This window comes from Leptopilina heterotoma, unplaced genomic scaffold, assembly GCF_015476425.1.
Source record: "Leptopilina heterotoma isolate Lh14 unplaced genomic scaffold, ASM1547642v1 Lhet_198, whole genome shotgun sequence".
In the NCBI taxonomy this organism is placed as follows: Eukaryota; Metazoa; Arthropoda; class Insecta; order Hymenoptera; family Figitidae; genus Leptopilina; species Leptopilina heterotoma.
Genome location: NW_025110914.1, coordinates 165,271 through 186,436, shown reverse-complemented (window position 1 = coordinate 186,436; position 21,166 = coordinate 165,271). Strand labels below are relative to the sequence as shown.

The window sequence follows — 21,166 nt, the reverse complement described above, 5'->3', positions numbered from 1 at the left end:
TTTTGATAAAAATATTAAAATTCTTCCCCAGAAATTAAATTATTTTCAGGAGTTTTGATAAAATTCTTGGCGAAATTTCAATTATTTTCATAAATAATAATATTCATTGCAGAAATTCAATTATTTGCAAAAATTTTAATAAAATTCTTGTCAAAATTCCAATTACTTCGAAAAATTTTCCTCAATTCAATGATTTTTAATATATTTACTGTTTTAATAAAATTTTCTAAAATAATTCAATTATTTTCATAAATAATAAAAATTTCACAGGAATTCAATTATTTAAAAAGAAATTGGCATACTTTTTTTCAAAAAAAATCAATTATTTAAAATTTTGTTTATAAAATTCTACGCAATAATTCAATTCCTTTAATAAATAATAAAAATTTAACAGAAATTCAATTATTGAAAAAAAAATTGGCACAAATTTTTTCGAAAAAAATCAATTATTTAAAAATTTTTATATAAAGTTTTACGCAATTATTCAATTATTTTAATAAATAATAAACTTTTTCGCATAATTTAAATTATTTTTTATACAATTTTAATTTTTAATCAAATTCCTCGAAAAATGTAAATATTCTTGAAATTGTTATTAAAATTCGTCGAATGAATTGAATTATGTTCAAAATTTTTTAAAAATTCTCGTCGAAATGTCAATTATCTTTATAAATAATAAAATTCTTCTTTAACATTCAATTATTTAAAAAGAATTTAATAAAATTCTGCACAAACATTTAATTATTTTCATAAATAATAAAAATTTCCCAGGAATTTCATTATTTACAAATTTTTTATAAATTTCTTCCCGATAATTCCATTATTTTCATACATAATAAAAATTTCCCAGGAATTTCATTATTTACAAATTTTTTATAAATTTCTTCCCGATAATTCCATTATTTTCATAAATAATAAAATTCTTTATAAGAATTCAATTTTAAGAAACATTCAATTATTCAATAAACTATTTACTTTTACATATATTTAAAAAATTGAATTCTCGTGGAATTTTCAAATAAAAAATTGATTTAAAAATGAATTTCAGTTGGAATTTGAAATAATAATTGAATAATTTAATCATTGTTGCATGAATTATTAGAAATAATTATGTATTTTGAAAAGGTTTCAAATTAAAATCTTTGAAAATCGGAATTTTTCATACTTTTAACTAAAAATTCTGTATAGAAATAATTTTTTTTATAAAGTTTAATTGAATTTTTTATGAAATTTGAAATTTTCGGAAAGGTTCGAATTTGAAATTTTTTAAAATCTTAATTTGCCGTAGAAAAATAATAATGATGAAATATTTATTTAAAATAAAACTATTGATGTTTTTGAATCTTTTTTAAAAATCTGTTTTAGAATGAATCACTATTAAAAAAAAAAAAATTAATCAAACAGCTGAATGGCTGATTATTATTATTTATTTATATTTAAGAAATACAAAATATGGAAAACAAATTTTATCAAACAATTATTAAACAAGGACTAAAACAAATGATAAATTTCAATGACAACAAGTTTGTAATTTACTTTTAGACTTGAGTTGAATTTTTCCATTTCACTCATCTGAAAATGTGGAAATATAAGTATCGAAACGAAGTGAATACAAAATCTTTAATTATCACGCTTCTTAGTACCACGTGTTGTGGAGTTCTTCTGATAATTCTTGTGAGTGTATTTAGAAATCCACTCAATTTTCCTAAATCGAATGATGCCCATCAACCAAATTCCACAGTAAATTATAAAAGTAAAATATTTTTCTCAATGCTTATAATAAAAAGGGAAAAAATAAATTAATGTTAACTATATAAATTAACTATTTTACTATAATTAATTAACTATAATATTAATTATAATAATTTGATAATTCTGTCTTTCATTCATTCATTCTATCCTCAGTTTGAAGTTAGTTTTTTTGCTTCTGTTTCAAAAACACTTTGACAAATGGAAATTATATAGTTTTTCGATTTGTCAATCACAATTTTTAATTGAGTATGAAATTGAAAATTTTAAAAGATTTTTATAAAATAAAAGTAAAAAAATTTTCATAATTTTGATTTGTTAATCATATTTTTTGGCTTTAATATTTTTAGTATTTTTTTTGCATAGTTTCTATTTTTTATCAAAACTTTTCCCTTATTTCCAGACAAAATTTTCACTTTTTCCTTGACCTTGAAGAACATCAATAACTTCTTTTTTAAATAAATATTTCATCATTATTATTTTTCTATAGGAATTAAGATTCTTAAATTCAATGACATATAATAAATTTAAGATGCCAGAGTGATAAATTCATTATTTCTTATCATAAGAATATTGTAACTATAAATTCAAATTTTCAAAGATTTTAATTTTAACCCTTTTCAAAATTTAATTATTTCTAAAAATTCACGCTATAATGATTTTAATAGCAATTATATTTCAAATATATTCTAAAATTCCAACTGAAATTCATTTTTAAATCAATTTTTTATTTAAAAATTCCACGAGAATTCAATTATTTAAATACAAAAATTAATATTTTATTCAATAATTGCATGTTTCTGAAAATTGAATTTTTATGAAGAATTTTATCAAAATTTTTAATAACAATTGAATTCTTTCGACAAATTTAAAAAAAGATTGTAAAAATAAATTCAATTTTCTATCATTTTATTTAAAATTGTATAAAAAATAATTGAAATTCTGCGATAAGTTTTGTTATTTATGAAAATAATTGAATTCTTGCAACGAATTTGATTAAAAATTTTTTTAAAGAATTAAATTACTGTGAAGAATTTTATTTGTGAAAATAATTGAATTCCGGAGAAAAATATTATTATTTATGAAAATAATTAATTTCTTGTGAAGAATTTTATTCAATTTTTTTTTAAATAGTTGCATTTTTCAGAATTTTTTAAAACTTTTTAAAAATAATTTTAATTAAATTCCATTAAAAACTTGAAAATACTTGAAATCTGACAAATAATTAAAAAAAAATTTTCTTTTTAATAATTGAATTCCTGTGAAAATGTTTATTTTTGAAAAGAATTTTATTAAAATTTCTTAAGTAATTAAATTGCTTCGAAGAGAATTTTTATTTTTTACGAAAATAATTGAATTGTTTCGAAAATTTTTACAAAGATTTTTCCAATAATTGTATTCCTAGGAAGAATATTGTATTTTACAAAAATAATTATATGACTAATTTTATTATAATTTTTCAAATTTATAAAGCATTTTTTCAAAATTTTTTTAAATAATTCAATTCCGGAGAAAAATATTATTATTTATGAAAATAATTGATTTCTAGCGAAGAATTTTATTCAATTTTTTTTTAATAATTGAATTCCCATAAAAAAAATGTATTATCTATGAAAATAATTGAATTCTTAAGAAGAATTGCATTGAAAATAATTGAATTGTATAGGAAAATTTTATTAACTATATCTTGTAAAGAATTTTGTCAAAATTTTTTAAAATAATAGAACTTTTAAAATAATTTTATTTAAATTTTTTGAAATAATTGAATTTCTTAGAACTAATTTTTTCAATTCTCTGAATTGAAAAATTAAAAATAATTGAATTGGTGCGAAGAAATTTATAAAAAATTGGTAACTGGTAAGTAATTGAATTCCTGTTAAATTTATTAAAATTTTGTTTAAATAATAGAATTCTTTTGGAAAATTTTATTAAATTAGTAGATATTAAAAATAATTACACAAAAATTCAGAATTTTCTTATAAATTCTAAAGATTTAATTTTATCCAGTACTTTTAATAAAAATCCCTGACTTTTTCCTGACTTGTGGCAACCCTGTCATAAAATAGAAAATCATCAAACTTTTTTCTTTATTTTTAATGAAAACTGAATATTGTTAAAAAATTGTTATTGAGAACGAGAAATTATGCAATTTTTTTTTCTTTTTTCCAAAAAAAAATTATAATCTTGTAATAATGTATAAAAAGAATAATTGAACCGCCGGATCGTAGAAGGGCATATAGCCAATGTAATTCAAATGGGCTATATGCCCTTCTACGATCCGGCGGTTCAATTGACAGTTCAAGATCATGCAAATTTTTTTTCAATTTTTCTAAAAATAAATAAAAGTTTTGTTTGACAAATCGAAATTATGCAGATTTTTTTTCTTTACTTCTAAACAAAAGTAGAGAATTGTCAGCAATTATATAGGAATAGAAAATTTACCCATTTTCCATTATTTCTGTTTATCAATCACAATTTTATTCACAAAATTATCATTTTGTTTTAGAAAAAGAAAAAAAAATATTTGCATACTTAATATTCTTATTTTTAAATCACATTTTTTATACAAAATTCTGTTTTTTTCTTTTTTTTTAAAAAAAAAAGGAAATAATTTGCACCATTTCTATTTCTCAATTACAATACTTTTAAACAAAATTCAAAGCTTCCTTAGAAATAAAAGAACAGATTGTTTATAATCTCGATTAATCACATGATTTAACAAAATTTAAAGTATTTTAAAAAAAAAAGTAAAACCTTGAGAATTTATATTTTTAAATCACGATTTGTTATCAAAATTTTGATTTTTTCAGCCGCAAATAAAAAATTTGGTATAAGACTGATTTTATTCGTAAAGATTAAAAATAATGTGATAATAAATGTTTTTGTACAATTAACTAATTTTTTCCTTAATTATTGTTTTAAAATTAATAATCAAAAAGATAAAGTTAAGTAAATTTCCAAACCTTGTAATTTAAATCTCTTTTCTTTGCAGACACCAGCACACTATTGGATATTAAAAACTTCACGTACAACATTTTCCCAAAATGCAATGCCTCAATGTTGATTTGGATCGTAATTTCCTACGCAGGTGATTACGAAACTAGATATTCCCTTCGTCGTGCCTACAACTCTCAGGAACTCGATAAACTTGGAATTCAAAGAGTATTTTTACTCGGCAAATTTAAAGCCTTCTCGCAAATTAAATTGAATCACATTGAAGATGACGTGGAAAATGAAGCTCGTGATTTTCAAGACATTCTCCAAGGGAATTTTTTCGAAACTTATCATCATTTGACTTATAAGCACGTCATGGGTTTAAAATGGATTGTTGAAAATTGTCACAATATTCCCTATATCATGAAAATGGACGATGACATTGTCATAAATTTGTATGAAGTCTTGAATAATCTGAAAAAAACAAATATTAATAATTCAATAGCTGGAAAAGTAATGAGTTCGAAAAAAGGTACTAATGATATTTTAGAGAAAACAAACATTACCGATAATTATCCTCAATTCGTCTCTGGTTGGTTGTACTTGACAAGTTATAATGTTGCACTGAAATTAATGAATCAATTGAAACCGCATTCGACTTTTTTCTCACTTGACGATATTTTCGTGACTGGAATCTTGAGGGAGGAGACTAACGTCGAATTGGTTGATTTAAGTTCAATGTTTACATTTGAATATGAATATTTGAAGTGCTGCATTGAATTGGGCAAACAAGGAGTTCAGTGTGAATTCGCCATTGGTCCAAGTAATGACGACAATCAAATTCAAATGCAATTTAAACACTATTCTGATTATTGTCGACAAACAAAGTGTCGAATTCGGACAAAAAGTGAGCCATTCAGCAAAAACTGTCTCTAGATTCAGAACTGTTACGAAATTTTATTTTCTATTTTCATGATTTCTAGATTTTTTAAAAAAAATTTTCACTTATTTTATAATTACTTAAACTCTAAGTTTTTGAAAAAATTCAGTTATTTTCGAATAATTTTTGTTATATTCTTTAACATTTTTCCTTCAAAACTCAAATATTTTCTAGAATATTTAACTAAAATTCTTCTCTAAAAATCATTGAAAACAATTATTGTTGAAAATAATTCTTTTTAATAATTTTGAGAAAGTTCTTAAAATTTGACTAAAATTCAATTCTTTTCAATTCAATATTAGGAAATTTCGATTATTCGAAAGTTTCTTAATTTATTAACGTAAATTCAAAATTTCAACTAATTTCAAAAAAATTTTAACTAGAATTTCTAAGAAATATTTCTTTTTTAGAATTTTTTTCAGAATTTTTAATTAAAGTTGATCAAGATTCAAAATTTTTTAAAATTTTAGTTTGAAACCTCTTCAAATTTAATTATTTCTAAAAATTGTTATACTCTTGAAATAATTTCAATTTTCTTCTAGAATTTTTAACATTTTTTTCAAAATCAGTTATTATTTTTAATAATTTTCAGAAAGTTTTTGAAAATTCAATATTTAAATAGAAAAATTCAATATTTTTAGAAAAATTGAAAACTTGCTTTTTATAAGTTTTTAAGATAAAAAAAAATTAAAGACAATTCACTACTTTCAAAGGACACAAAAAATACGAATTTTTGTAGTTTTTCTAGAAATTTGATATTTTTACTTTATTTTTTATTAAATTCTCTAACTTCTCTAATTATTTTGACCTGCAGCAATTCTGTTATTTTGAAAATTAAAAAAAAATACAAAAACAAAGGTACCTAACTCAAAAATAAAATTTGAAAAATATTTAAAACTTAATTTTTTAAATTTTATTTTCTTGGAATTTTCAATTTAAAACTTTCTGAAAATAATCATTTCTAAAAATTGATAATATAATTCTCAAAAATTTAATTAGTTTCAAGAATTTTTATCTAAAATTCTATAAATTCATTTTCTTTAATTAATTTGGGAAAACTGTTCTAGGGTTTATTTAAGAACAAGAAATTTCACTTAAAATTTGACGAAAATTCAATTGTTTTTAATTCTATATCATTAAAAAATATCGATTATTCAGAAGTTTTTTAATTAAAGTATTTATATTCGAAAAATCAACTAATTTCAAAAAAACTTTGAACGAAAATTATTCAGAAAACTAAGTTCTTTAAATTTTTGTATCAAAGTTACTCAAAATTCAAATTTTCAAAAATTTCCATCTGAGACCTTTAGAAATTTAAAGTTTTCTAATTTAAAAACTCTTTCAAATTTTTATTTTTAACAATTTTTAACTAGATAAAATTCTTCTCTAAAATTAATTTTTTTTTAATAATTTTTAGAAAATTATTCGAAAAATCAATTATGAAAATACAAAAATACAATTTTTTTAATAAAAATTTTAAACTGTAACTCTTCGTGGTTTTTTAAAAAATTTTAAGTTAAAAAAATATTTAACAACTATTTAAGTTTCTAGTATTTTCAAATTACATCAAAAACCAGAATTTTTGCAGTGTTTCTAAGAAATTTTATATTTTTCCTTCACTTTGGATAAAATTTAGTAACTTCAATGATTTTTCTGAGCTGCGGAAACTCACTTATTGTCAAAATTCATAAAAATGTAAAAACAAGTCTAACTTAAAAATAATTTTTGAAAAATATTCGAAACTAAATTTTCCAAATTTATTTTAATGAATTGTAATCTCACCTTTTACACGGAGGGAGAATTTATATTAAATTTTGTAAAAGTATTTTGCAAATTAGGGAAAAGTGCGACAAAGCAAAATTTTGATATAAAAAATACTAAAGTTTAAAAAAACTTATGTGAAATTTAGTATAATTATACCAAATATCAAGAATATTAATTAAATTCTGATAATTATAATTTTACTAAATTTCATAAAAGTTTGTTTAAAGTTTATTATTTCTTATATCAAAATTTCGCTTTTTTGCACTTGTTCCCTAATTTGAAAAATACTTTTACAAAATTTAATATATATATTCTCTCTCCGTGTAGACAAAAAATTTGTTTTATACGTTAAAAGATTTGCAAAATCTCTCTACAGACAAAGATTTGACTATAGTTCTTTTTCACACAATAAAAATCGAATTAAGTTGCATTTCATACCAAAAAAGTGGCATTTTTTTACAACATTTAGAAAAAAGTCCGTAAAGTCGCATTTTATCAAAGTAAGTCGAAAAAGTCGCATTTTTTTGAAAATTAATAAAGTCGCTGTTTTTGAAAGTACTCGAAAAAAATTACTTACATTCCGAGGTCTGGAAATATCGTAATCTCAATAAACAAATTTCTCTTAAGTTTTATAATTTATTTTCAATTCAAAACGAAAAAAAAAATTCAAAAATGAAAAGCTTAATTAACATGAAATATATCGTTGATGAAAAGCATATTAAACGAAACTTATTAATCTAATGCAAAAATAATATATAAGTAGAAGAACTACTCATGAAAACAAAATTCTTCTGATTCATGTATTCTTTCTTTTCTCTACGAAAGTCTTGTTTTTTTAATATTTACTACCTTAAGATGCAAATTTAAATTACTATTTACATTTTCATAGTTTCTAAGTTATGGTATTTAAAACAAATTTTCTTCAATCATGTATTTGTTTATATTTGTTTAGTATCGAAAAATAGAATGGACTTTCGTATTTACATAAATAGAACAAGCGTAAGTTTCTTTCTGTCAAAGAAGAAACGTTTTCTCTTTTTTCTCTTTTTTTTCTTTTTCTTTTTCTTTTTCTTTTATAAATTTGACCTTTTTTTCTTGAGTACTTTAAAACTAGCCGCTAAACATAAATGATCACTTCCAACAGCGAAATTTGGTATTGTTGGCAAATCATTACACTGTTCAACAGTTGGCAAACTCAATATTCCTAAAGGTTCAAGACCAGAGAAAAATATGTAATCGACGGTTATCCAATTATTTTGATGTGTCGTAGCTTCTGGATATCCATGACGATTCTTATGCTTATAAGCGCTACGAAATTTAAATGGATGCGTTAATGTGCCGGAAGAAAATTTCACATGATTATTTTCATCTAATTGAATTTGTTGATACTGATTTGTAAATGTGTTTACGCTAACGTCTTCAGCGATTATCTCTTCTGTTGAATGTCTACGAATATTTTTGTGGTTCTCTCTATTCTCCAACTAAAACATATTACATTAATGCTTTTTTTCTGCAATTTTGCGATTGTATATTTTAAATTTAATTTGATTCGAATTTTTTGTACCAAAACTAATTGGCTAGCAATTGACAAAATTATAGAAACATTAAGTTCATATTTCTATTTTGAAACACTAAGAGATGTTTGTCATTTAGAATCGAAAATTTCTATTCTACATTACTGAGACGTAAAAAACAGATACAAATTCAAATTTTCATTTTCAAAGAGGGACATTGATTAAATTTCAAAAATTCAACAATATTTTTTAAGCTAAAAATCATTGTCCAATAACACGGTCGCCACAAAAATTTAATTTTGTTTTTCTCTGACTTTTCCCTGAATTCAAGACAAAATTTTGACTTTTTTCCTGACCCTAAAGAATATTCTGATTCACACTAAAATTATTCCAAAACATTCTTTTTAAATAAATATTTAATCATTATTATTCTATAGGAATTAAGATTTTCAAAAAATTACAAATTCAAACCTTTTTGAAATTCAACAACTCATAATAATTTAAATATTCATAAAATTTTTCAGAAAAAAACAAATTATTTACAAAAATTTTAATAAAATTCTTCGCAAGAATTAAATTATTTTTACAAGTAATAAATTTTTCGAAAAATGTAATTAATTTCAAAAATTTGTTGCAAGAATTCAATTACATTTTACAAATAATGAAATTCTTCGCTGAAAATCAAAAATTTTCAAAATCTACTATTTTAATAAAATTTCTCAAAAGAATTCAATTTAAAAGAAATGTAATAAAATTCGTTACAAGAATTCAATATTATTTTCATATAAAATAAAATTCTTCACAAGGATTTCAATTATTTAAAGGAAATGTAATAAAATTCGTTGCAAGAATTTAATTATTTAAAAGAAATGTAAAAAATTCGTTGGAAGAATTCAATTATTTTACTAAATTTAATAAAATTCTTCACAGGATTTCAATTATATTTAATAGAATTTTAAGTAAATTCTTCGAAAAATGTAATTGTTTTTAAAAATTTTATTAATGATTCTTGAGAATTTTCAAATTCATTTGTTTACAATTCAATTTTATGAAATTTTGATTATTTGGAAATTTTTCAATTAAATTCATATTATAAAATAAAAACTTCAAATAATTTTTTTTAAAAATTCAATTAAACTTATTAAAAAAGTCAATTCTACAAAATTGTTAGTTTTCAATTCAATTATTTCTAAAAATTCACGATATAACGCTTCTAATATTAATGAAATTCATTTTTAAATCAATTTTTATCAGAAAATTCTACGAGAATTCAATTATTTATCTACAAAAATAAAAAAGTTATTGAATAAATGTATTTTTCCTAAAATAGAATTCTCATAGAGAATTTTATCAACAAATTTTTTCGACAAATTTTAATAAAAATTTCAAAAAAATTACATTTTTCGAGAAATTTGTTTAAAATTTTAAGAAAAATAATTGAAATTCTGCGATGAAATTTTTTATTTATAAAAATAATTGAATCACTGTAAAAAAATTTATTATTTATGAAAATAGTGGAATTATTGCGAAGAAATTTATAAAAAAAATTTGTAAATAATTGAATTACAGTGACATTTTTATTATTTATGAAAATAATTAAATGTTTGCGCAGTATTTTATCAAAATTTTTTTTAAATAATTGAACTCTTTTGGGAAATTTTATTAAAATAGTAGATATTAGAAATCATTGAATTGAGGAAAATCTCTGAAATTTTGGGTTGAATATTATTAAAATTTTTTTAGTTAATTGAATTTCGGAGGAAAATTTTATTATTTAAAAAGATTATTAAAGTTTAGACAAGAATTTAAAAAAAGGAATTGAAAATAATTGAAATTTTGCATAGAATTTTATTAAGATTTTTTTAATTGAATTTCGGAGAAGAATTTTATTACTTTTGAAAATAATTGAATGTCTCCAATTATTTGTAACTTCTTAGAAATGCAATTTTTTTTTTAGTGTTTTCAACTTAAATTCTTGTATAAATCCATTATTTTTATAATTATTTAAATATATATTAACAAATTTATTTAATTTCAGAAGAATTTGAATTATTGCAATTTTTCAAAAATCTAAGTTTATAAAATTTATAATTAAATTAATTAAAAATTGAAATTATATTAAATTTCAAACTAAAACCTTTTGAAGTTCATCTATTTATGTATTAACATTGAAATCGCAACTCTTTTAAAATTGAATTAATTTTGAAATATTTAAGTATTTATTATTTATTTTATTGGATTCATATGTTTGACCTTTCGTCCTTTTACTGAAATATTTAAGTAAAATTATTCATTAAATAATTGCTAAGTAATAATTTTATGATAGTTAATAAAGTTATTTGAAAAAATAAATTATTGTCAGAAATAGAAAAATAGAAGGTTTTCTATTAGAATTCGTGGTAGGTAATTTCCTAATTTATAAGGCAAACAAAAAAGACACTAAAATAAAAAATTTTCTTAGAAATTCTAAAAATTAAATTTTTTCTAGTACTTTTAATAAAAATCCCTGACTTTCACCTTTCACCCTGAATAAATACAAAATTAAAAAGTTTTAAATCACATTTTTTTTAGGAATGTTATCGTAATCTTTATACAAATACGAAATAGTTGCAAGAAATTGAAATTTTAAATCCTTTTTTTATTTAGAAGTCGAGAATTCTAAAACTTTGAAATTTGCGTAATTCAAGTCTATGTCGAAATCTATTTTAAATTTTCAAAAACGAATTGTAAGATTTTTAATAAATTGACCTTATATAAAATAAAAGAAGAAAAAATTTCACTTAGTTTAAAATTTTTCAAATGTCTTTGAAATTTTAAATATTTTTTTTAAAAATGTAATTTGGAACATTTTTTATTCACGTGGTAATTTATAGTATAATATTTTAAATTTTGCAAATTTGCATTATTTTTAAATTACTGATTCTAAACTTCATTTACACAAATTTTTTAAAATATTCATTTCTTAGAAAAACTGTTCGCGACAGAAATTAAAAAAGTCTAGTACTTTCCAACTACTTTTCAATTTTTAATAAAAATTAGAATTTCAATTTTCAAAAAGGTTGATTCTTAAAATTTGAATGTTTAAAAATCCATGTCAAATTCAGTTTTTTCAAATCGTGAATAAATTCACGTTACTCTCAAAATTTTCCAAGGTTCGTTGTCTATTCTATTAGTTAATATTTAAAATTTTCGGAAAATATTCAAATTTTAATTAATTGTTGGCTTAAAAAATAGTAGTAGAAGAATAAAAAAAAAGAATAATTAACCATGATAACGAAGAGTATTAGTTTTTGTCCGAAATAAAATGTTTTTCATGCGAGAATAAAATAAATAGAAATTACCATAACTTGACCTCGTCCACCGCCTCGTAACCTCTGAAGGAGAACATTAAAATGCTGACAATCATCCGTGATATGCAAACTTGGAGGTAACAGTACATTCGACAAATATCGATAGTCCTGCGGTTCCAAATTCCTCCCTTTATTCTGATACGTGAATAAACCCTGAGTTATGAATTTATACACCCCAGTGTGCGGCTCCAGATTAAAATCTCCACAGAGAATGATTGGAAGATACTTTGGACCTGTCCTGTTAAAAGTTTAGGCAAACAAAAAAAGAAAGTGGTAACTGCCCATGAATTGCAATTATTATAGATGAAGACCAATTTTTTTCTTTAGTTATAGTTATTTTTTTTTTAATTTGTTTTCAAAGTACCCTCACATAGTGTTTTCGATGAAAGCGATCCTTTCAATCTCAGTTAAGAGAACTTGCACCTGACCGAGACGTACGTCGCTTCTCCTTGGATTGTACAATAAATGTGTCGTGGCTATGACAAATTGCGTCTCTGGACTGTCCTTAAGGGCGAATTTCACGATAATACCAACATTGTCTCTGTTTAATAATTCAACTTCAGACTGGAACATTTCCACTTTTGTGTAGTCAACAACTGTTAAATTTTCTGTACGATACATTAATAGTAGTCCGTCATCTTTGTCATTTGTACGTTTTTTGTAGAAATAATCGTAGCCCTGCTCCTTGAATGGCACAAGGAAATCATCCAAGTGGTCTTCCTGCATTTCCTGCAGACATATCACCTGTGAATTCAACACAAAATTCGTTAATAATTCAATTTAATGAATAATTCGTTACATAAAAAGTATATTCAAAATACAAAGAAAGTAGAAAAAGTCGTTTATTTTTCAGTTTATTTTTTATTAAATGTTCAGGATTGCCACGCTTTTGCTCATTTTAAATTCCCTGACTTTTACAGGTTTTCCAGGTTAAAAAACGTAATTTTTCCAGGTTTTTAAAACTACATTTGTTGCCAATAAAAATTTAATTTTCTTTTTCCCTGACAAAATTAAATTCCAGACAAAATTCTTACTTCTTGACTCTAAAGAATATTCTCAATCAGTTTAAAAATTATTACTCATTATTCAAAAATAATTTTTGAAAGATTTTTCTATATTTTTTATTTATACCTACTATAAAAATCGGAAAAAAATAAAACTTCAAAACTTAATTATTTTCTAGAATTTTTAACTAAACTTCTTCTCTAAATCAATTATTTTAATAATTTTCCGAACGTTCTTTGAGAATTCAATTATTTTAATTTAAAAATTTAATTAATTATAATAATTGTAACTGCAAATCTTGATGGTATTTTTTAAAAATTATTAAAGTCAATTATTGAAAATATGTAAACGAAAATAAATGATTCACAAATTCCGAACGTTCAAGTAAATAAAAGTTTTTGACGATATAATGTTCTAAAAATACTGAACAAAATATTTTTTAGTTCAGATATTTTCAAAAATTACTAATTGAAGTAAAAATTCAAAACATAAATTAAACATTTAAAAAATTCAGAATTTATTTTACTCAAAGTAAAATGAATTCGATCAATTGAAGATAGACAAAACATAAACATATTAGGAAGGGAATTTTTAATTTATATTCATAATTTATTCTTTTTGTACATGATGCATTATTAATGTAATAAAATTTGAATTTGAGGAAATAATAAATAAATTTCGCACATTTGAACGTTCAGAATTTTAGAGACTAGAAAATATTGAAAATAATTGATGTTTTTAAAATTATAATAAAAGAATTCTTAAAATTTGTTGTTTAAGAATTTAAAAATTTTAAAAAAATGTTAAAAAGTCAAGTTTTTGAAGAATGTTAATTACAAATAATGAAAATAAATTGATTGAAATAAATAAATAAATAAAATACATGACTTCTCCAGTTTAAAAAGTATATTATTTAAAAAAAATTTTAATTTACTTTTTTGAAGATAACTGAATTTTTAAAAATTCTAATAATTATAGTTTTTTAAATTATTTTAATGTACTTAATATTACGAAAATAATAATTGAATTTCGAAAAAAAACTTTTAGGCAATTTAAATAATTAATCAATTTTCTGAAAAATTGTAATTAAAAATTTTTATAATTCTAAAATGATAGTTCTTTGTTTTGAAAAAATTTGAATGTAATTATTTTTCTTCGCATATTGAATTTTTGGAAATATGTAGTTGAAAAAATTGAAAGTAATTTAGAACTAAAATTTTTTAGAATATAAGATTATTTTCAAAATTTGCAATTAAAATTCTACAAAACTTGATTTTTAAAAATCTTAACTAAATGCTTACAAAAAAAAAACAATTATGTTCAAAATATTTTTACAAAATTTCAAATACTTAAAAGAAATTTTTTCTAAAAATAAAAAGTAAACAAAAATTTTAAATGCCGACTCTTGAGAAATTTTTAAAAGAAAACTTTACGCGTCTATTAATAAAGATTTCTTACAAAAATTATATTTTTGGGTGATGGAGAAAATAAAGTATTTTTACATCTTTGCAACTTACATTCGCTTCTGCTTGAAGAATTTCTTGGGTTATTATTGGTTTTCTAACTTTCCACGGTAATGCTGCTATATCGTGATATTTATATAAATAAGGATGAAGTTCCAGGAGACTTTGTGCGAGAATATTAAAGGACATCAATCTCAATACAAACGCTTCATTTGGATCCACTTCTTGCTTCACTGAAATTTTTAAAAACAGATTTTCAATATTTTCTTTTAATTAAAGTCATTTTAAAAAATAATTTAATTTGAAAACAAATTTAAATTTATAGAACAACTTCAGAATTGACACAAAAATTTTATTTTGTTTTTCCCTGATTTTCAGACAGAATTTTGACTTTCCTTCTCATTCTAAAGAATATTCTGATTTACTCTTAAAATTATTAAATAAAGAAGCTAATAAATTTATTTTTGAATATCTTTATTACAAAATTATTCGAAACATGAATAACTTTTTTTAAAAATTTTATTAATCTTTATTCTTTTTTCACAGGAATTAAGATTTTCATGTTAAAAAATTTATAAACGTTCAAATGAATAAAAATTCGCTTAAAATATTTTCAAAAATTGACGATTGCTTTAAAAATTGAAAAAGGAATTAAAATATTTTAAAAGTTTACAAATTAATTTTTAATGTGTGCAACAATGTTACATTTAATTTCGTTCGAAATTAAATAGAAAATATATTTAGAAAATATATTTTTCTATTTAAACGTTGACATATTTTAGCATAAAAAACATTTTGCATAATTTTTGGATCAATAATTTGGAAAAAAATTGTTTTTGGCAAGAAAAATATTTTTTCTTTTTCAATCTTTGATCATAAATATTGTGAACTTAATTGATGTGACTTTAGGAAACTATATTTTTTAAAATATTTCAAATTTAAAACCTACTGAAATTCAATTATTTATCAAAATTGGTAACGCAACTCTTTTAAAATTTGATAATTTTATAAAAGTTCATTTAGAATTAAGTTATTTAAAATAAATTTAATTTTTTATTCTGTAAAGTTCAATTATTGACAGAAATAGAAAAAAATTTATGGTTTTGTATTAAAATTCGTGGTAATTTCATAATTTATGAGGTGAACTAAAAAAATTCAAGAAGAATTCCATTTTTTTGTGTTCAAAAATTTCCAGACACCATAAATATGAATTTTTTTTATAGTTCTTCAAATTTAATGTTTTTTTCAGTACTTTTGTTAAAATTGTAATTTTTCCCTGATTTCATTGTCCAATTTTTCTTTCTCTGAATTTTCAGATCTATGGCAACCTTGAACTCATAATTTAAAATTTTCAAAAAGAAATTTCTTGTATTCTTTAAACACTTTTATTATAATAAAAAAGCAAGTAATAAAAAGAAAAAAAAACTCACGTTTGCCAAATCTCTTCCACTTTCGCATCGTTTTATACCTCTGCATATCTTTTGTGCGTTTATTCCCCAAATTTCCATCTTGCTCAGCTGTCTTGGTCAAATCCATATTTTGTGTAAACATTGAACTAATGCTTTCATTTGATGTTCCAACGCTTGAGCAACTCTCAAAGGAAAAATCATAATTCGACGCTGGTGGAACTTCTTTTGGTATGTAACATAAATCCAAATATGGTTCCATTAAGGATTTGTTCAATTCCTGATGATGACTTCCTGGACTTGCAATTGTGTCCACTAAATTGACATAGGTCGAGTACAACGCCTCCGGTACGGATGCACTCTTCCGCAAATTTTTGATAAATAAATGTTTCAATGGCACCTCCGTCATGTGAACGATCTAAAGAAGCATTTTTTAAAGACATTAGCAAATTTCTTTCTTTTCTTTCAATTACACTAGAATTTTATAAACTAATTTATTGCGAGTAATTACAAAAACTCATGATTTAAAATTATTCCTTCAAACAAAGTAAAAAGCACACAAAACCAAACGGAAACTAAAGAATGAAATATTATATTAAAAAAGAAAGAAAAAGAAAACAGCAGACGTGTCTACAACGTCGTTGTATAACTTCTTTATTTGACAACAATACTCTCGACCTTTCATTCAAACTATTGATGGTTTATATGCGTGTCACTTGTTCTTCCGAGTATTGCTTTTGAAATTCAAGCAAATTCTATTGAAAAGTTTATATGACAAACTTTATTTCAATTGAAACGGTAAATTAAGCAAAGACAAAAAATTTTTATATGTATACAATTTCGAAAAATAAAGATTATTATAATTTCGTTTGCAAATTAAATTCTTTAACCAGTGAAAGTATTTAAAAATTCGGATTTTACGAACCAATTACTGACAAAAATATAACAATTCCGAGTCAAGTAAGAGAACATTTTACTTAAAACTATAAATTAAATTTTTTCATAACTATAAAACATGAAAATATATCGAGTCTTCGACTCGGAGTAATCAATTTCTTCCTGTTTTATAATAATTAAAGATGGCAAATTGATAATCAAATTTTTTCAAAAAAATTAATTTCAAAATTCAATTATTTCTTAAAATTCACGCTATATTGCTTATAATATTCAATAATTATTATCTAAAATTTTAACTAAAATTCATTTTAATGAAATGAAAATCAATTTTTATTAGAAAATTAAACGAGCATTCAATTATTTAAATACAAAAATAAATAATTTATTGCGAATAATTGAATTCTCATGGAGAATTTTACAACAAATTTTTAAATAAATGAATTCTTTTGATGAATTGTAATAAAATTTTTTTAAATAATTACGTTTTTCAAGAAATTCGATTAAAATTGTATTAAAAATAATTGAAATTTTGCGATTATATATATATTATTTATGAAAATAATTGAATTCTTAAAAAGAATTTTATTATTTTTGAAGATAATTAAATTTCTGCGAAGAATTTTTATTACTCTTGAAAATAATTGAATTTCTGCAATAATAATTTGTTGCAAAGAATGTTATCAAAAAATTGGATAATAATACAATTCCTTCAAAGAATTTTATTATTTACGAAAATAATTGAATTCTCGCGAAGAATTTTGTTACAATTTTTGAAAATTCCAATTAAATTCTTTTTGAAGAATTTATTTGAATTTTTTTTTAAATCATGGAGTTCCTTTAATAATTTTAATTAAAATTTTTTTAAATAATTGAATTTTATGAACAATTTTTTCAAGTTTTTAAAATTATCGTGTTTGTTAATAACTAAAATTAAACGTTTAATTATTGAATTTTACTAAAATTTTAGAGAGTAATTGAAATCTTTTGAAAAAGATTTTATAACGAATTAAGAAAAAATTGAATTTTTTTTATAATAATTGAATTTTTGCAAAGATTTTACTAGTAAAAAAAATAATTCAATTGTTTCGAAGGATTTATTAAAATTTTGTTTAAAAATAATTGAATTCATAAGAAGAATGTTATTATTTATAAAATTATTAATTGAATTTTTGCAAAGAATTTTATTACTTTTAAAAATAATTGAATTTCTGCGATGAATTTTATTATTTATGAAAATAATTGAATGTTTCTATTAAAATTTTTTTTAAATAATTGATTTTTTTTTAAAAATATTATTAAAAATTGTAGATACTGAAAATCAATGAATTGAGGAAAATTTGTGAAAATAATTGAAATTTTTGCCAAGAATTTTTGTAAATAATTGCGTATTTTGGAGAAGAATTTAACTATTTCAAAAGATAATTGAAATTTTGACGAGAATTTTCTTTAATTTTTGAACATAATTGAATTTTTGCGAAGAATTTTATTATTTTTGAAAGTATAATTGAATTTCTGCTATCATTTGTAATTTCTCTAAAATTCTCGAAATTATATGCGGTACGACTGACGAACTTTCCGGTCTTTTTAAATCAAATTATATTTTATATCGAAATAATATGTGAAATTGTGGAAAAAAACTATGTTTGGAAAATAAAATTAGAATTATGACAAAAAAAAATACTCACATTGTTGACTCAAGAATTTGAATATACAAATTTTTTGGCATACTTATTTATTATCTATTACGTCTATCTATTTTATCACATTAATGCTAAACTGCTGAGAAATATATATTTTTTCTACAGTTTAACAACGATATCATTTATTTGCGAAATTCACGATAGATCAAATTGTAAACAAAGTCAAAGATCAAAATATTGTTTTACTATAAATTATTTAAAATAATTTTTTTTTCAAGGACAGATGACCAATTTTTTTCAATACATTTTTTTTTCAAAAAATAAAACCAAACTCTGAACTTTTTAAGTCTTTAGTAAATATACTTTTTAGATACTTGCAAATTTTTAAGAATAGAATTTTTTCTCCTTTTTAGCACATTAAAGATTAAAGAAAAACTTTTAATCTTCAGAGATAATAAATATTAAGATTATTGCCGAAATTCCAATAGTCATGGTGACAATAAAAATATTCTATATTCTATTGAGAATTTAGAACCAAACATTTTTTCTTCAGACACAACACATTACAATGATGAAAATAATAATAATTATTGAACTTGATAATTGAGAAACATAACGGTATTTAAAAACGCTTGCCTTGGCCATTTCGTGCTAAAAAAAGTACGACAACACAAGAGATTATAAGTGAGGGCAAAAAAAATTGCAACTAGAAAAACGAGTAAACGTGAACTGTCAAGATTTCACGAAACGATAACACGCAAAATTTAAAAACAATACATACATATATATTCTGAATGAAAAGAAAATGAAAACAATAAACAGAATTATACTGAACATATATGTATGTAAATAGAATGCATGCATCTAATTAAGACTTCTAGAAATAGGAAAACAGAAGGAGAAGGGATTAACGTGTCCCCGAAGAAAATGACCCTATGTATCTTTTAACAGCTTACAACAAAAAAGTTATGCAATCTGTATATGCGGCGTCTAGATTTTAATCATTGCGAGGAAAAAAAAAATAACTCACCTTTAACTCCTGATGAAGTAATGCGCTGTGAATGTTTCGACAAAATACATTTGATTTATTCAGAAACCTAGTGGTTACGTTCATTTATTTCATTTATTTAACCTAAATCCTAAATGATTTATCTTGGATTTAAGTGTTGTCACACAAAAGAAGAAGATAACGTACTGTTTTTGTCGAAACTCCAAGCTGACATTTCGCACACGAATTTCCGTATATATATAATATTATCGATATAATAAACCCATTTATAGAGGTTAGTTTGTCAAAAAATGTCGCATGATAAATATATAATACGTGCAGGGACAAATCTTTTCAATTTTACAACAAAAATTCAATTTAAATTTCTAACTATTCTTATAAATACTATGAGAATTTTTAAAATGAATTTAAAAGGTGAAATAGTACGTCAAAAAAATTGTGTATTTTAAGAATTTTTAACCTCGTGTTGAGATGATTCTTCGGTAAGTCGATAAAACAGGATAACATTGTTACCATCGTTTTTAACTCTCAATAATACATTGAAAACTATTTAACTGTTACTTTAATTTAAACTTTTTGTATAATTATTAAAAGTATTTATAACATTTTCCTCAAAACTGTCAAATTTCCCTTGACATCCTTCTACTTTTCTTATCTCGAAAAAATACCCAGTCGAACTAACCGCCATTGGTCACAGATCACGTGACTAGTGAAAAGAAAATATGGCGCTAAAATTCAATATCTTTTTTTCATGCGCGGGGGAAAAAGGAGGAATGATAATCAATAAAACCGGTTTTATTATAATATATGTTAAAAATTTTTCTTTACAGAAGTGAATTTACTTTTTTTTATAATTATTACAAATATTATTATAAATATAAATTTATAAATAAATCCAATATTTTTCTTTCTTTAATTATTAATTATAAAAATTCATAATGAAAGAGAAAAAAAATTGTGTGTCTGAATTTTTCAAGCGAATCACCTAAAATGAAAAATTTTAATTTTACACCCGAAAATTATTTTTTTACTCCTAGTGTCGAAAAAATATATCTGAAATTTTTAGTTAGGTAGACAAAATTTTAATTTAAATTTTATAATTTTTTTGTTAGTATTATTAACATATTAATTTTTTAGTATAGAGAAAAACATTTTTTCCTTTAAATTATATTATTATTTATTTTTCTAATAAATAATTTTACTTAAATAATAAAATTAATTAAATTTTCAAAAGAGTTGAGTTTAGAATTATGATAAATAAATGAACTTCAAAAGACTTCGATTTGGAATTTTTTATAAAATTTCCATTTATTAAACAAATTTAATTACAAATTTTAAAGAACTTAGATTTTTGAAAAATTTCAACAATTATTCAAATTCTTCTGAAATTCAATTATTTTTAAAAATTGTAATAAAATTCTTAGCAAAATTTCAATTCTTTATAAAAATTTTCAACAATTCAATAATTTTCAATATCTTAAAATTTTCCAAAAGA

At 21.6% G+C, this 21,166-nt stretch overlaps 2 protein-coding genes across 5 annotated transcripts; one reads left to right on the top strand and one right to left on the bottom strand.

Annotated features, from left to right (window-relative positions):
- The first annotated feature begins 1,467 nt into the window (after window positions 1-1,467).
- Window positions 1,468-5,619, top strand: LOC122501051 (beta-1,3-galactosyltransferase 2-like). The gene is made up of 2 exons (XM_043610282.1): window positions 1,468-1,674; window positions 4,742-5,619. The coding sequence occupies exon 2, from the start codon at window positions 4,807-4,809 to the stop codon at window positions 5,617-5,619; it is 813 nt and encodes a 270-aa protein (XP_043466217.1). The 5' UTR covers window positions 1,468-1,674; window positions 4,742-4,806.
- A 2,381-nt stretch (window positions 5,620-8,000) lies between these two features.
- On the bottom strand, window positions 8,001-20,327 carry LOC122501020 (protein angel). 4 transcript variants are annotated; one of them, XM_043610233.1, is made up of 6 exons: window positions 20,132-20,327; window positions 16,150-16,543; window positions 14,774-14,952; window positions 12,622-12,995; window positions 12,243-12,489; window positions 8,001-8,868 (listed from the first exon to the last, which is right to left on the bottom strand). In XM_043610233.1, the coding sequence occupies exons 2-6, from the start codon at window positions 16,532-16,534 to the stop codon at window positions 8,461-8,463; spliced, it is 1,593 nt and encodes a 530-aa protein (XP_043466168.1). In that variant the 5' UTR covers window positions 16,535-16,543; window positions 20,132-20,327; the 3' UTR covers window positions 8,001-8,460. The 4 variants fall into 4 exon arrangements, with proteins under 4 accessions (XP_043466168.1, XP_043466166.1, XP_043466167.1 ...); XM_043610231.1 differs by lacking the exon at window positions 20,132-20,327 and adding an exon at window positions 19,693-20,125; XM_043610232.1 differs by lacking the exon at window positions 20,132-20,327 and adding an exon at window positions 19,299-19,434.
- Between the last annotated feature and the right edge of the window lie 839 nt (window positions 20,328-21,166).